General features: G+C 39.5%; 1 protein-coding gene across 1 annotated transcript in view; it reads left to right on the top strand.

Moving 5' to 3' along the window:
- Positions 1 to 308: 308 nt before the first annotated feature.
- sgk1 (serum/glucocorticoid regulated kinase 1) overlaps positions 309 to 14,152 on the top strand; it is a 32,879-nt gene continuing 19,035 nt past the window's right edge. The window contains exons 1-3 of the mRNA XM_044106065.1: positions 309 to 768; positions 1,185 to 1,344; positions 5,586 to 5,825. Of these exons, the coding sequence (XP_043962000.1) occupies positions 1,237 to 1,344; positions 5,586 to 5,825 (348 nt within the window). The 5' untranslated portion in view covers positions 309 to 768; positions 1,185 to 1,236. The remainder of the gene's footprint in view (positions 769 to 1,184; positions 1,345 to 5,585; positions 5,826 to 14,152) is intronic.

Here is a 14,152-nt window from a genome sequence, read left to right as displayed (position 1 = left end):
GGATGTCAACTGAGGAAAGTTAAGTGTTACGTTGCGGGGCCGGAAGCGAGAGCTCAAGCCCAGCTGGAGCAAATCAGATGAAACATGATTAAAATGTTCTCTCTGTGCGTTAAGCCTTTGCAGAGTTAGCGTGAAGAGCGGGCAAAATACAGGTCTCACTGTTCTCTTTAGTCCTCGCTGGGACAATTTTAGCCAAGAGGAATTAGACCTCGGAAGAACGAGGTGTGACAGAGCGATGGATGGAGAGAAAATGGGAGGAGCTAACCTCAACTGCAGAGGAATGATGAGTGGGGGGAAACGGGGAGGGCGAGCTGGAGATGAGGAACAGTGATGAGGCTGGATGGAGAGAGAGAGGAGGGGAGGGGAGGCAGCAGCTTCTCACTGCAGAGCCTTTCATTGATAAAGTAGCAGCACTGCAACTGGACACATCAGCCTCCCCTCATCATGCACCCACACACGCCTCTTGACTTCTCCTTCTCAGATCATTCACCCACGATGCATCTCAAGCTGTTGCACCACTGATGACACACTCACACTCACATTCCACTGAGTGGCATGTTTTTGTTGCGCAGCAACCTCATCACGGACTCCTCTTGTCTCTCTCTTCTCTCTGGTCTGTCTTTGGGAATGAAGACTTAGTTGAGGCAGGAAACTGAAGGGGACACCTGTAACTGACGAGAGGACTTGCTTCTCCCCGTTTGACTCTTCACTCCAAAACAAAAAGGCTGCAGTGGGATCAGTGGACTCAGCAGAAACAACAACAGAAAGGTACAGAGGGAGGCGGGCATGATGGCACACTCCTGAGTGATGCGCTGAGCAAAAAGATGCATAAACTTTGCACATCATAACAGTTCAGAGACGCTTTGAGTGTGTTTGTGTACTTCGGTAAACAATGCTGTTTCCTCTCCATCAATCTCCATGTGTCTGACGATTTCTTCTTCTTTCTATTCATCTTTTATCCTCGTTTTGTCCCGTCTTTGTTGCTTTTCCAGTAATAGAACACTAATTGCAGCATCCTGCCCCCCTCTCTTTCATTCTGCTCCATATTCCTTTTCCACCTTCTCCTGTCTCACTCTCTTGTGTATGTGTTTTCTTTGTTTTATTGCCACACAGAATCTCTCCCATGTTTTGTCGCTTGTTCTCTCCCTGGTGCTTTAAACACTCTCTCTCTTGCTCCCTGCCAGTCCTCCCGTCACCCTGGGATCTACGGAGACAAGCGGAGTGCCGGTGTCGGCCATGAAGATGGTTAACGGGGGAGGAGGAGGAGGAGGAGGAGGAGGAAGAGGAGAGAAGACTACCTTCTCCTTTAAGAAGTGTTCTGCTTTTCAGTTTGTCAAAAGAAAGGTGAGGCTTTTTCGGGGATGACTTTTGTAAGTTTGCTATTTCAGGCACCTATACATGCAGCTGCTCCCCATCCATCTCTGTCTGCGTGGGTGTGGGTATGTGTGTGTGCTGGCCCGGTCCGGTTTGCGTGTGCGTGCCAGAGATGATGTCATAGTCAAAGCTAAGCCACTCTAATCGGGCAAACGATTGGATTCCCTCTGTCTGTGTGTATAGTGTGTGTGAGGGTGTGTGTCCCAGCATGTGTGTGCACTCCACAGTCACTGTAGGATTAACAAGTGTGAAAATTCTTCAGTTCAGCCTGTTTTGGACCATCCAGAACATGATGCTGCTGCGTTGTCACGGTTTCCTAAATGTTCCCAGTCTGCATGAAATGATGTTTAAGTTAGTTTGTTTGGTGTTTTTTTAATGGCTCAGCATTAAAAAATAAATAAATAAATAAATAACTTGTTGAGAAATAGCATTAGCAAAATTCTGAATTTCTTCACAGTTAAATGCTGAAAATGATGGTTTGTTGAACCCTCTTTAATATATTGCTGCTGCTAAATAGTGGAAGATACCAAAGTAAATATTAGCATCCATCTACCTTCTAGTCTCAACACAGAACACAGCACATGTCAGGCAGAGAGCTGTGGAGTTTAAAATGTAAAACAGGAATAGACCATAAAACAACGTTCAAGCCTTGAGCATCTCACAGAGCTCTCTGTAGTTCCTCATACAAAACATTTTAACAGCATGACCAAAACTGAAGATAGAAAGAGTAAAAATGCACATGGTAACTCTGGAGGAGTTGCAGGGATCTGGAGCTCACAGAAGAGAATTATCTCTTATACCCGTTTGGGATATAAGAATGAGTAATGATAAGAAAGCCAGAAGAAGTCCTATTTCCTTTGCCAAAAGCCAAGTAGGAGGCAGAGCAAATATGTGAATGGTGAATGGCTTAGATGACACCCACATCTTAATGCAAAATGTTGTACAAGGTAGAATTAACACTGGCCATCAATCTCAAGGAGCCACCCCTAATGTGAAACATGAGGGTGGCATAATTATACTATGGGAATGATTTTTTTCTTCCAATAATCTTGAAGCAGGATTTTTCCCTTCCAACAGGGCAGAGAACCAAAACCATCAGAACTGCAATGGCGAAGCTTAGATCAAAGAATGAAATAAATAACTGAGAACCTGATCACAGACTCTCATTATGCAATCAGACTGACTTTGAGCTATATTTTCAACAAACAATTTCAGTCTCAAAGATGGTGAAGACATACCCTAAAAAAGTTACACTCATATATGTTGGGAATATTCTGGTACAAAGAAATAAGTCTTTTTTTGACATTTGAAAACCATTTTCTTTCCTAGTACACAAAAATGTATTTCTTTTGTGTGCATCTTTTATATAAAAGCTTAATAAAATACATTGAGGTATGTGATCACAATGTGACAAAATGTGGATCATTTCAAGTGGTGTGGATACTTTTTATACCAGACAACTGCAACACTTGTGATCCCTGCTTATGTAAGAGACTAAATAGGCTTAGATAATTAAAAACATGAGCAACAACTGCGGTGGCCATGTCACAACTTAAATGGTTATTCAGAGAGAACATCAAAAACGGAGCAAACATAAAACTTCATTTTTATATGACAGAAACATCTCATAATAGAGGATGCATTCTGTCCTTATTGCCACATGTTCCTGTTTTAAAACGTTGCTAGTGGTAAAAGTCTCCTCATTAAAAAGTGAACCCAACCGGCTGTCCTCTGGATTCTCCGGCCATAGCAACAACAACAAAAATACATTCTTTAGCTCAGGTTTTAAGGAGGGAAAAGATGAACAATGTGAAACTCCTTTGCAAAACCAAGGAAACAAACACATAAGAAAACCTCCTCATTACATATTTCAGCTGCCATTACCAAATGCAATGATAGCTTTTTTTTTCCTTTGAGTCTTTCTACATTTATGTGTGAATCTTGCAGTTCTTCTGTCCTCTGTGTTGTTTCTTGAACCAGATGATAAAATTTAGCAGCTTGTTTTAGCTCTGTTGTAAACACCTAGTGCGTCATAGTTTCTCAAAAAGTTTCAGTTTGTTGTAGGGGAAAAGGAATTTGTTAAGTCCTACCATGTAAGATCTTATAGAAATTTATTAAATAAACAGCAGAAATAGCATCTTTATATTTGAGGGTTTCATATTGAAGAGATACTGTATATGTATGATTATGAAATAAAAAACAGTGTTGAAAAAGTGAGGCAACACATTGGTCGGCCGGAGGCTCGTTCAGCTGATGAGCTGAAGAGTGCTGCATGCTGTAATTATACCGAGCTTGACAAGCAGCGCAGCTCTTGCTTTCCCTAATCTGAATAATTTACTGCTGAGATCAAACAGAGCTTCTTGACCTCAAGTGGTAATAGGAAGGAAGCGACTAATATTACTCTAAGCTTGTGGAAAATGCGCGGAGTTGATGCATTCACTCCATAATGTCTGTTCTCCCCTGAGCAACTGAGCAAACAAGAAAGCATGTGTTTGCCTTGAACAAAATCTCAAAGTGTATCAAGTCTATATGTGAGTCTGTCTGGCTGGCTGTCCACCCCAGTCTTTTTGTCTATCAATCTATTTAATGATAAGTTTGGATTGAACTTCCTCCTGAGGACAGGGGTAAAAAAAATAAAAAAAAAGCCTGGAAGCTTTCAGCCAAGCATGAGCTCACAGCCCTAATTAGGGCCAAGGAAGTGAGCAGGAGTCCAGACAGGATCCTCTATATCTCTATTCCAACAAAAGAGAAATTATAAAAAGAAATGTAAAATCAATATATCTGATTAAATGAGAATGTTTTCATTGGTCACTTTGGACCTGGGCACTTCAACAAACAGGAGGAGGCACATGAGGAAGATGATACATGTAATGTTTGAAGCTGTGATGAAGGTGAGAAAAGTGAGAAATGCTCCTGTTGAGATGACATCAGCGATTTTGACTTTTTTGTGGTTAATTTGTCAGGGTTAAATGATCTCTGTTGTGTTTTTCAAAAGAAATCAAAAAGTCAACATTTTTCACAATTTGTCATGATACAAGAACAAACCTATATTCGTTTGAGTTGGATTTTGTGTGTGAAAATTGGCTGAACTTGAGCAATTTTGCCTCTAGATGATAAAATTGGCAAATACAGTCCCTAAAATACCCGAAGCTGCTAATGGTATCATGTGGGCTAGGTCCAAATGCATGCCACACTTTTAAGATTTCCACATGTAAAATGTTTTAAAAACCATGGACAGTTTTCCTTCTCCTGTACAATTATGCACAACTTTGTGCAAGGTAAAGCAGATCACCGTTTTGTGTATGATATTTGAAATGAAGGTTCAGGACTCATGCTTATATCTTTCTGGAGATTCTTACATCAGTTTGTTTTTAGGTTTTTGACTCCTTGCCACTCCTGCTCTAGTTGTTTTTGCTTTCACCTGCTGGCTTGTTATTTCAGGTTTGTTCTTTCTCTAAACCCAACAGGTCTTGACATGCTGTCTGGCTACCCTTGACTTTTGGGCACTTAATCTTACTGTGGTTTGTGTGCGTGTGTGCGTGTGTGTGTATGTGTGAGGCTCAGCTGTCTGAACTTGCTCCGTCACACAGGCCACAGCCCCACGGTGTGTGTTTACTCAGTGCTCAACATGCAGAGCATGATGAGTTTTCTCAAAGCCTCTTTTTAAAAGGCCTTTCTCTCCTCTGCTTCTGTTTTAATCTGGCTCCTCTTCACTTCCACTGTATCTTTCCTTTAAAACTGCACACACTTGCCCACACTAAACTATGCACTTTTTTTTCATTTTTTGCACGAAGTGGCAGCAGTTCTGGGGAAAAAGCTGACTCACTGTGTACTATTTGCGTTGTTTCTCATGCACTGACTTGCAACTGTGCTGGGTATATACAGTATGCTGGCAGAGCATGCCTGCAGCTCTGTTTATAATGTGGACCCAACAGAAATATTATCTAATGATTATCAGAGTATAATGGTTCAGTAATTCATGTGTGTTTTTCCATCTGGCAGGGCATAGTCGCACCTCTTTCAAGTATGTTTGTGTGACCCTCCTGAGCAAACGTGTAATTTGAAATAGCGACTCCTTTGACCTTGATCACACACTGCAGCTGGCAAGGCTGACAGCATGCGTGTGTGTGTGCGGGTTTGTGGGTGACAGGAGAAGACAAGTAAAGGTAATATCAAACAACGCTGAATTAATATTACCGTTTCCTGTGTAGGTACGGAGGTGGATGAGGAACCCCAAAGTGAACGTGGAGAAAGCCCAGGGGAAAAATCTATTCTATCCATGTCCAATGTGTCCTCTGACTGAGGACCTGTGGTACACACACTTGCCCTCGCCGTACGGCTGCTGCCACTACGCAGGCCTGCAGGAATGCCATTATTACCACCAGGAGCTCTGCTCTCCCTGCACCAAAGCTGGACAACCCAGTGGACATGAGAAAGGCAAAAGCTGCAAGGTAAACGATATACAAACAGTGGACAATGTTTGTGTCCCCATGTCTCTGTTTGTGTCACAACCATTTCGTGATGTCACTCTGACATGCTATCACTAGCTTTTACTTTGCAGGGTCATTTCAAACCACAGCCCCGAAAGCAGGATGGGATGTAACATTTTTAAACTACTTCTGGGTTTTTTACCACAGCATACCTGAAAAATCTGTGTAGGCTTCCTCCAATTTTTTTTGCAAACCTTAGTGTTCTCATTCAGTGAGTTTATGTTTTCTGAAGAGTTTTGCACAAAATCTTTCCTCAGCTATAGCTTAGTTTTATTTATTAATTTGACCTTGTCTGATTCTTAATACATCATATAGTCATTTGAAGCAACAAGAAGATTGAACTGTGAGTTCTAAAGAGTCCTTCAACTCTCATTTTTCTTCAGTGCTAGTAATAAACATTATACCTGCAGTCTAACATGGTGGTGGTAGTGTGGTGCTCAGGGACTATTTTGCAAATTATACAGCAGGACAGTACTCCAAAGCACACCAGCAAGTACAACTCTGCTCAAAGCATATCACAGTGAAAGTTTTACAGAAGTCTGGTTGAAGCAATTTGGGTTGAATCCATGGTCACGATCTTTCATGTCAACTGGCCCAAGTTGCCACTGGAATAATTGAAAAAGGATGTAAAATACAATTAAACTGAATGGTGGATAATAATATTTAAGATTATGACTTCATATTCTTTGAAGTACTAATCCTGTACTGTCTCCAGCAAATCTTAAAGTTCTGTAGGATCGGATTGCGTCGTTAAAGTTACAGAGTGTAGGAAAGTGTTTGAATAAATATTTGAACTATGAACAAACAGTTGTTTACGTTACAAAAAATGTAAAAAAAAAAATCAAAACCAGGTGCGTTTTATATTTAAATGTGTAATTTTCTATTCTTCTTTATATAACTATATCAAATTATTTATGTGGTGCAGATTCAAATTGTCTCTTATGCATGCAGTCTCCATCGAGGAGGAGAGGAGGTGCATAGAAGACTGTTTTATGTGCTAAGAAAGTGTATAATCTCCATTTACTCCAGAATGCATGTTGTGAGACTGCGGGAGGCAACAGCAGGCACAGGAACAACATGCTAACTCCTAAAGATCTCAGCCAAGACTCCAGCTGAACATGTTATTGCTGTTTTTCAAACATCCCACTCCTCATAGGTAAATTAATCTTTGATGATGACTTCTGATATCTTTAGTGACTGCAGAATTTGCTGTACTTACTTTTAAATAATATTTAACCAAATGTACAGTCAGGTACAGTCTATCAAGAATTATCAGGACATCATGCCCTAAATCATTGTCTATGATGCAACTGGAGTGGCTACCCACTCACCTGCTGTTTGAACGCACAATAATTTTCCGCCTCTGGTCTGCAGGTGGAAAAGTTTTTAACGCCAGAATTTCAGTCGTTTCAGTTCACAGAAAGAAGCCAGGGAAGGAGTGGGTAATAAAAGGATTCTAGAAATTGCTTTGTTTCTCTTTGTCCTGTCTTTAGGCGCCACCATGATTGCTGTTATGTAACGCAAAAAAGCACAAAAACAAACAAAATACTGAGGTTTACTGCTGCCCACAGTTGGCGAGCGTATCTAAAATGGATAGCAGGACGACTATGCGCAGCCAAAAACGCTGAAACTGTCAACAGATGGCTTTCTTTCACACACGTTACCGTAATGTCACCATAATGTGGCTGCAGATAATCTGCTGTTTGTCACTCGCTGCACCCGTCAGTTCACGCCGCCTTTGTGTCTGTGTGTGTTTTTCCAGTTTCCTGGGCTTTAAGAGGGAGTCATCACCATCCCATTGAGGCTATAAGCAAAACTCTTGTGGAGTAAATACAGGCTCTGTTGCATAAGACAGTATTAAGGTGTTCAAGGAAATCAATTTTCATTCAGTTTTACTCAATTTTCCATTTTCTTTTTGTGGCAAGTGGGTAGCTTCTACATCACACAATACCATGTGTTTTACCAAAAGGACAGTCAAGCATTTTTAATGGGGCTCTGAATACCACTGGCAGGTACGGTTGTCTAGCCTTTCGTAGATTCATATTTGTTTTTTCTAAATCCAGAGTATTTGTCCTCAGCAGGTGAAGCTAATGCTACATTGAGAGAGACCAAAATCCAGAGAGGAATTTTCCCTTATCAAAACAATTTGAATATCAAAAACCTCTGATCTCTTTGTGGTTATAAAATGGCCCTCTTTGGTGTTATTTCTGATATGGCTTACTATCTAGAGTTCTGCAGTTCACAACTACTGAAAGATAAAAGAGCTATGTCTGGTATTTCTCTGAGATTGTTTAAAATTACCATTCATTCAAAATTAACCACTGATGCAAACTCACTTGAATTTGCGTTAAATAATAAAGATGTCAAGCGAGTTGGAGGAATTATATTGACTGCTCACAGCCTTTCGACAGATTCTCACTTCAAAAATCTTAATCTGTCTCTTCGAAATTGATGAATCTGTCCACAGGCATTTCTGAGAAAATAAATTATGAGTCTGCAGAAATATGGGGTGTTGCATTGAGGTTCGAACAGCCTGCACAGAGAACACAGCATTGATTCTTTGCTCTAGAGTGCAATAGAAGCATTGTGTGAATGTCTGAAGTCAGGCCTGATGAATGATTGACAACCTCACATCTATCTAACACAGTAGCAGTCAGAGTAGATGTCCTCATCTGATATTGCACTTTATTTCCAAATAATTTATGTCATACGTTGTTGTACATCAACACAGTGTTTTGTAAACACAATGTTGCATCTTTGAATGTTCTGTCCAAAGATTTTGCAAGTCAACCCACCTATAAATGATTTAGTAAACACCTGAACAGCCTGGAAGTAATTTTACTCACATGTAAGTCTCTGCTTTGCCCTGATGGAGGCCACCCGCATCTTGGCTCAGATGCAAATGAGCAAGGTTTCATCGTGTAATTTATCAGCCCATAAAAGTGAATTGTTGCTGTCAAAAGTCATAGATTTAACAATGTTTCTGATAGGGAGTTGGTGATGAAAGCACATTTTTCTTTTTGTTTTTATTACCTTGCTTTGCTCAGTGTAGCGTTTTCTGCTTGTGAGACAAGAATTAGTAATTTTTTAATCAGCACTTGGCAGCAGATGTGTTGTTGTTGTGGACGGCTGCCAGAGGACCTGGGACCTGCATATGAACTGGAATTTAATTTGCCTCAAATCCACAGAGAGGAAAGAACTAATTATTTTGTTTTAAAAAACTCACCAAAATTACAATTTTGGTGAGTTTTAATAAGCTTTTTATTGTTTGGAGAGAAAAAAAAATCCTGACAGATCTCTCAGTATCACCTTTCTCTACACACTGGAAAGCCAACACAGCATCTTTTTCTTCTAATTAAAAAGTCTCAGCAACATTAAAAATGCAAAAAAAAAATCTTGACCTTCTGCTCTTTGATGACACTTTTGATGACTGCAGGGAGAAAAGGTTTGATGTAAGCAGAGAAGGGAATGGATCATGACAAATAGAGAATAATGTCTGGTTGTGGTGTTAGACCTGATGTGGGAGACGTACGAAGAGAAGACAACAGAGAGGACAGTTTATTACAAACCAGAAGATGAGTCTGTGCCCTCTGCCCTGTTGCTGCTTGAGCATGAAGAGAAATAAGAGCTCTGTAAAGCCTCCTGAAAAGAACATCCTGTGGTGTTCAGTGTACACGGCAGCTGGACTGCCATACACTCACACACAGAAATACAATGCAAACGCAGCCATGACACTAATCTCTTGAATCAAGCCTGCGCTGCTCCTTATGAGGACTCGATCAAAACGCAAAAGAACATGAAATCTCAATAAGAGCAGCTTGTCCCGACTTGCTATCCCACTGTGAGGAGTTTTTCTCAATTTTCCACAAATCTAAAGTGCTGTCAAGCTTCACAGTCGGTGGGTATTTAAAAAAGAAAAGAAAACAACATGACAACAATATTCTAATGAATAGCACGTGATACATGTTAACATGCAGGAGCACACTGACAACATTCGGGCAAGTAGTCCGGTTGACCTGATAAACATGTTTTTAGACTGTGAAAGGAATCTTGAACATTCAGAGGAAACTCAAACCCAAACGGCAACTTTTGTGTCATTGCCTTTATCTGCAGACTGTTCCCAAATTCTACAGATTTTTTGACTTGCATTATTAATAGAGCCCTACTTAACAACGCTGAATGTATTCTCATAGACACAACACCACGTGGAGTGACATACCACTTATTTACCTGCACTTTGCTATTAGTCACTACTGTTAATACTGTAAAGACAATTTACTCGTGTTTATTGTCTGTACGCTCAAACATATACTTACAGTCTTAACAAATAAAAAAAATGTATTTTTTATTCTATTCCATTCTATTTAAAAAGCATATTTAAAAGCAATTCAATACGAAGAAATACTTAAAAAGTGATGGCTTTGACACGCTTTGTTGCTTTGATGGATTTTCTCACATCAGAGCAGATTCGTCCTTTTCTACTGTAAACATGGAAGAGAATTATTTTGCAGGAAGCATTGAACCTTAAGATATGCACACATTATGTCTGACTGAATTGAGAGAAGATTTTTCTTCAAAGAAATTCCAGCAACAGTATACTTGAAGTGTTAATTATCTCGCACTTTCCCTAGTATAGCTCCTAGCCTTTCAACTATTTCCTATTTATAAAGTAGAAAGGGCTGCATCTTATTACATAAAGCCCGACTAAAACCTCCTATCATGTAATATCTTACACTGTATGTTATGTAAGGTCATAACTATTATCTAAGCTATCCAACAGTGTCATTTTTCAGGCATGCCTTTATTGCCTGGTGTAATTATTGATGGAGTGATGGTGTTAATCAGTGAGAGTACTCGGAAAATCCTGAACTTCTCTGGCCCCATTTGAGTTTGCTGTCCAAAAGTCAGTCATGCAAGAGAACGGAAGGAAGGCAGGAAGTGAGGCAGAGAAGATAAAGGCTTGAGAAATCCAGAGAGAAATATGAAGCCGAGTGTGTCCAAGAGGGACAGAGATTTTTATCTACTCCCACGAGTCCCTGTGAGTTGTGGATGACTTTTGATTCAACCTCAGTCAAAAGCAGCAATAAAAGCTCAAGTCTAAATCTAAAGATCAGAAAGCCGTACCTCATTTGTCAGTGAAGTAAGCTCATTTTGTTAATGTTCTGTGAGAGTCAGCTTGATGATTTTGTACTTTTGTCCTCGTGGACAGAAACTGCCAGCTCAGATGAGCTGGCAGATGATCAGTGGGTCATGTCCATTTATGATAAGTATGTCAATGAGTCAGGTGTTCACATGTCTCACTCTCCGCAGAGATAAAGCAGTAGGAGTTGCTCGATATCAGCCGCCTCTGTTCTCCATTGGGAGCCACAAAACCTCCCAAGGTGAATCTTCAATGGACTTATTTGAAAAAGATCTTTCTTAGGCACTGATTAAAACAAAACGATTCGACTCTAAGACTTGGATTTGAGTCTTAGTTAAGTCACAAAACTTGAGACTTGACATAGAGACTCAACTCTGACTTGAGGTCTGGGACTTGAGTGTTGCTAGGGAGCTGAAAAAAAAGTCAGGTGTTAAATCAGTGTTTATGTGTAAATGAGATCGCAGAAGTATAAATCTCCAAATTCTTGTCTTGCACCGTAGCTGTAAAGTTTTCTCAGAAAAAAGGTTCCTGGTTTCTGTGGTGTATTAGTCGATATTTCTGATATAATAATACTCGCTAGAGTTTGCTGTCAAGATTTGGTTCTTGACATCACTCCATTTTTGGAAATTAATCTACAAGTCCATATCAGCAAAAGAGCACTTCTAGATGGAGCAAATGATTGACGCATTTAGCGTCAGATTTTTAGATTGTGGAACTTTACTAGTGAGCAATTATTGGACATTATTCAGGTAAGGCCTTGAACTCTGTACTCCAGTCGTCACCTGTTGAAGGCTGAACTTTAAAAGACTGGATGGAAAATCATGGTATGTTGCTGATATAGTTTTTTCTAAATACAACCAAAAGGATCACAACTAAAAATATGGTGAGCTTAGAAACGTATCAGTTTCTGAATCAGTTCTTCTTTTCACCTATCAGGTCATACAGCCTTGAGAACCACTCAGTTGGATTCAAGCTTTAGCAGCCATGAATTGAATCACTGTCAAAAGGGGTTTTAGTAAGCCCTGGGAACGAGATGGCATTAGGAGGTATGCCCCTAAAGGTCCAATTAGACTTACAGCAAGAGTAAAGGGAGCCAAAAATCCCTTTCCAAGAAGTTGCTTTGCTATGCATATTGTATCAATATCGGGGCGAAATGCCTTTCATTGCCAAATTCTGTTTATGCCTTTGTGAACAGTTGATTTAATTGGCTCAGAACTTCCTTTCTGCCTTGTTACGAACCTCAGCAGCCGCACTCAAATCCTTTCAAATCCTTTCCTTAGTAATGAAACAGAGGAGGTGCTAGCCTCGCTTCAGCGTGAAGCATGCTTGTGTCAGTTTGGCCCAACTCCAGCTACTGGCAGTGCTTGTAGGAATTTATTGTTGAAACCACGAATCTAATCAAAATCCAACTTGTATGCATTACAACCTTTATATTTTTGTATTGCCATTTCTGTTCTCATCTCATTCTAACTATATTGTTTCTCTATCAATTCAGGAACTGACTTGAATGTCAATTAGAGAACTCTCCCTAGACCTGGAGAATTGATTTGTTTAACATTCATTAAACATAATATTCATCCTTCATCCAGTTAAGTTTTCTGGCAGTAAACGATTTAAAAATGTAACAATTATGAAGCTTTATGTTATTAAAGCTAAAGTTGAATCAGTAATACTTTTATAACAAATTTATGTCAGATTATGATTTCTTGGTTAATGTCAAGTTGTTGTAACAAAGACATTTTGATTAATGTCAACTTTGCATTAAAATTGTCATGATTTACCGAATGACACTTTATGACAACAGTCATAAATATTCATGAAGACTTACTCATGTTCATGACATGTTGTTATGTCTTGTTTATGACGGTGACATGACAGCCTTATTCACAACTTGTCAAATAAAGTCCTACCGATGTTTGTTTTATTTTTGTTTTAATGAAATTTGTCTTCAAAATAACTTACAAATCTCATGACTAAGGCATTTGATGGACAGTATGTATTATGCCTATTGTGCATAAAGATTATATGTTACAACTAAAGCATCAAACATGTTGGTGAAGCTATTGTTTTCGAAACATGCAGCCAATCAAAAGGTCTAGCGTCTGAATATGGGTCATTTCTAACGCTGTCCATCATTGCTGTCAGCTTGAACACTTTCAAATGTGCAAGAGTGCAGGTATAGCTGCTTTCTCAATTATTTGTGGGATTAAATAGATGGGTTTCCAGATCCTTTAAAGAACTTAAAATGCTAGCTTTCTTGTTTTCTGACAGCTTTTGAATGAAAATGTCTGCAATCCTTTGATTTCATTATCGCTTGTTGTAGTCAACTGTACTATTTTCCTCGTGAACTTTATCTTTATACCTTTAAAAACATCAGTGCAATTCTTTCTGAAGAACTCTTCTGTGACTTCCTTGTCAAACTGTTGTGTTGACAGCATCCCAAACAGTTGGAACAGGAATTTCAAGATCTTTGGCAATTACGTTGTAACAATCTCAACTGTCCTGTTTGTGGACGATAACGTTTGAAATTCTCACAGAGGCTCTGGTGGTTGATTTGTTTTGATTGGGATGCTAACTTTGAATAAATCAAATAGTTGTTGATGCCTACAATGGCACAATTTGTAAGTGTGTCATTTGTTTACTGATTTCAAAGTCTTGGTTCAGCATTGTTCATTTGCATTGATATGTAAAACTGTTTATGTCACAGATGACTTCTTACCACATGCCCATTTCCGTACATTGTTGAAACATTGTTCAATTCTTCCTCACTTCTGTCCATCTGGCATGGCCAAATAAAAAAGACAAAATGACAAAGAGAAAGGGCAGGAAGAAAAGGAAAAAGCCTAAAAGTCTCCTTTTTTTTGACAGTTTTCATTATGAGGGATTTTGGAAATGATTGCTGTCCTAATCTCCTTTGAGAGCCCAACAAAACTTATCTCCCATCTCCATGCTTTGGAGATGAAGCCAAAACTACTGTATCACTAAAGTGCAGGCAACAGCAGCTTGATTATCCAGTAATAATTTATTTTTGTTCTCCCAGAGACAAATCTACATAAACCGCTTGTGTGGTTTGGGTTTATCAAACAAACTTGATGGCTGAGCTTGAAATTGACCTAATTTGCTTCCTTGTGAATTGCATGCTGAGCAG

The sequence above is a fragment of the Gambusia affinis genome, linkage group LG22 (genome assembly GCF_019740435.1).
Source record: "Gambusia affinis linkage group LG22, SWU_Gaff_1.0, whole genome shotgun sequence".
Classification (NCBI taxonomy): Eukaryota; Metazoa; Chordata; class Actinopteri; order Cyprinodontiformes; family Poeciliidae; genus Gambusia; species Gambusia affinis.
Note: the sequence above shows the minus strand (reverse complement) of the source record. Positions and strands in the feature narration are given on the sequence as shown.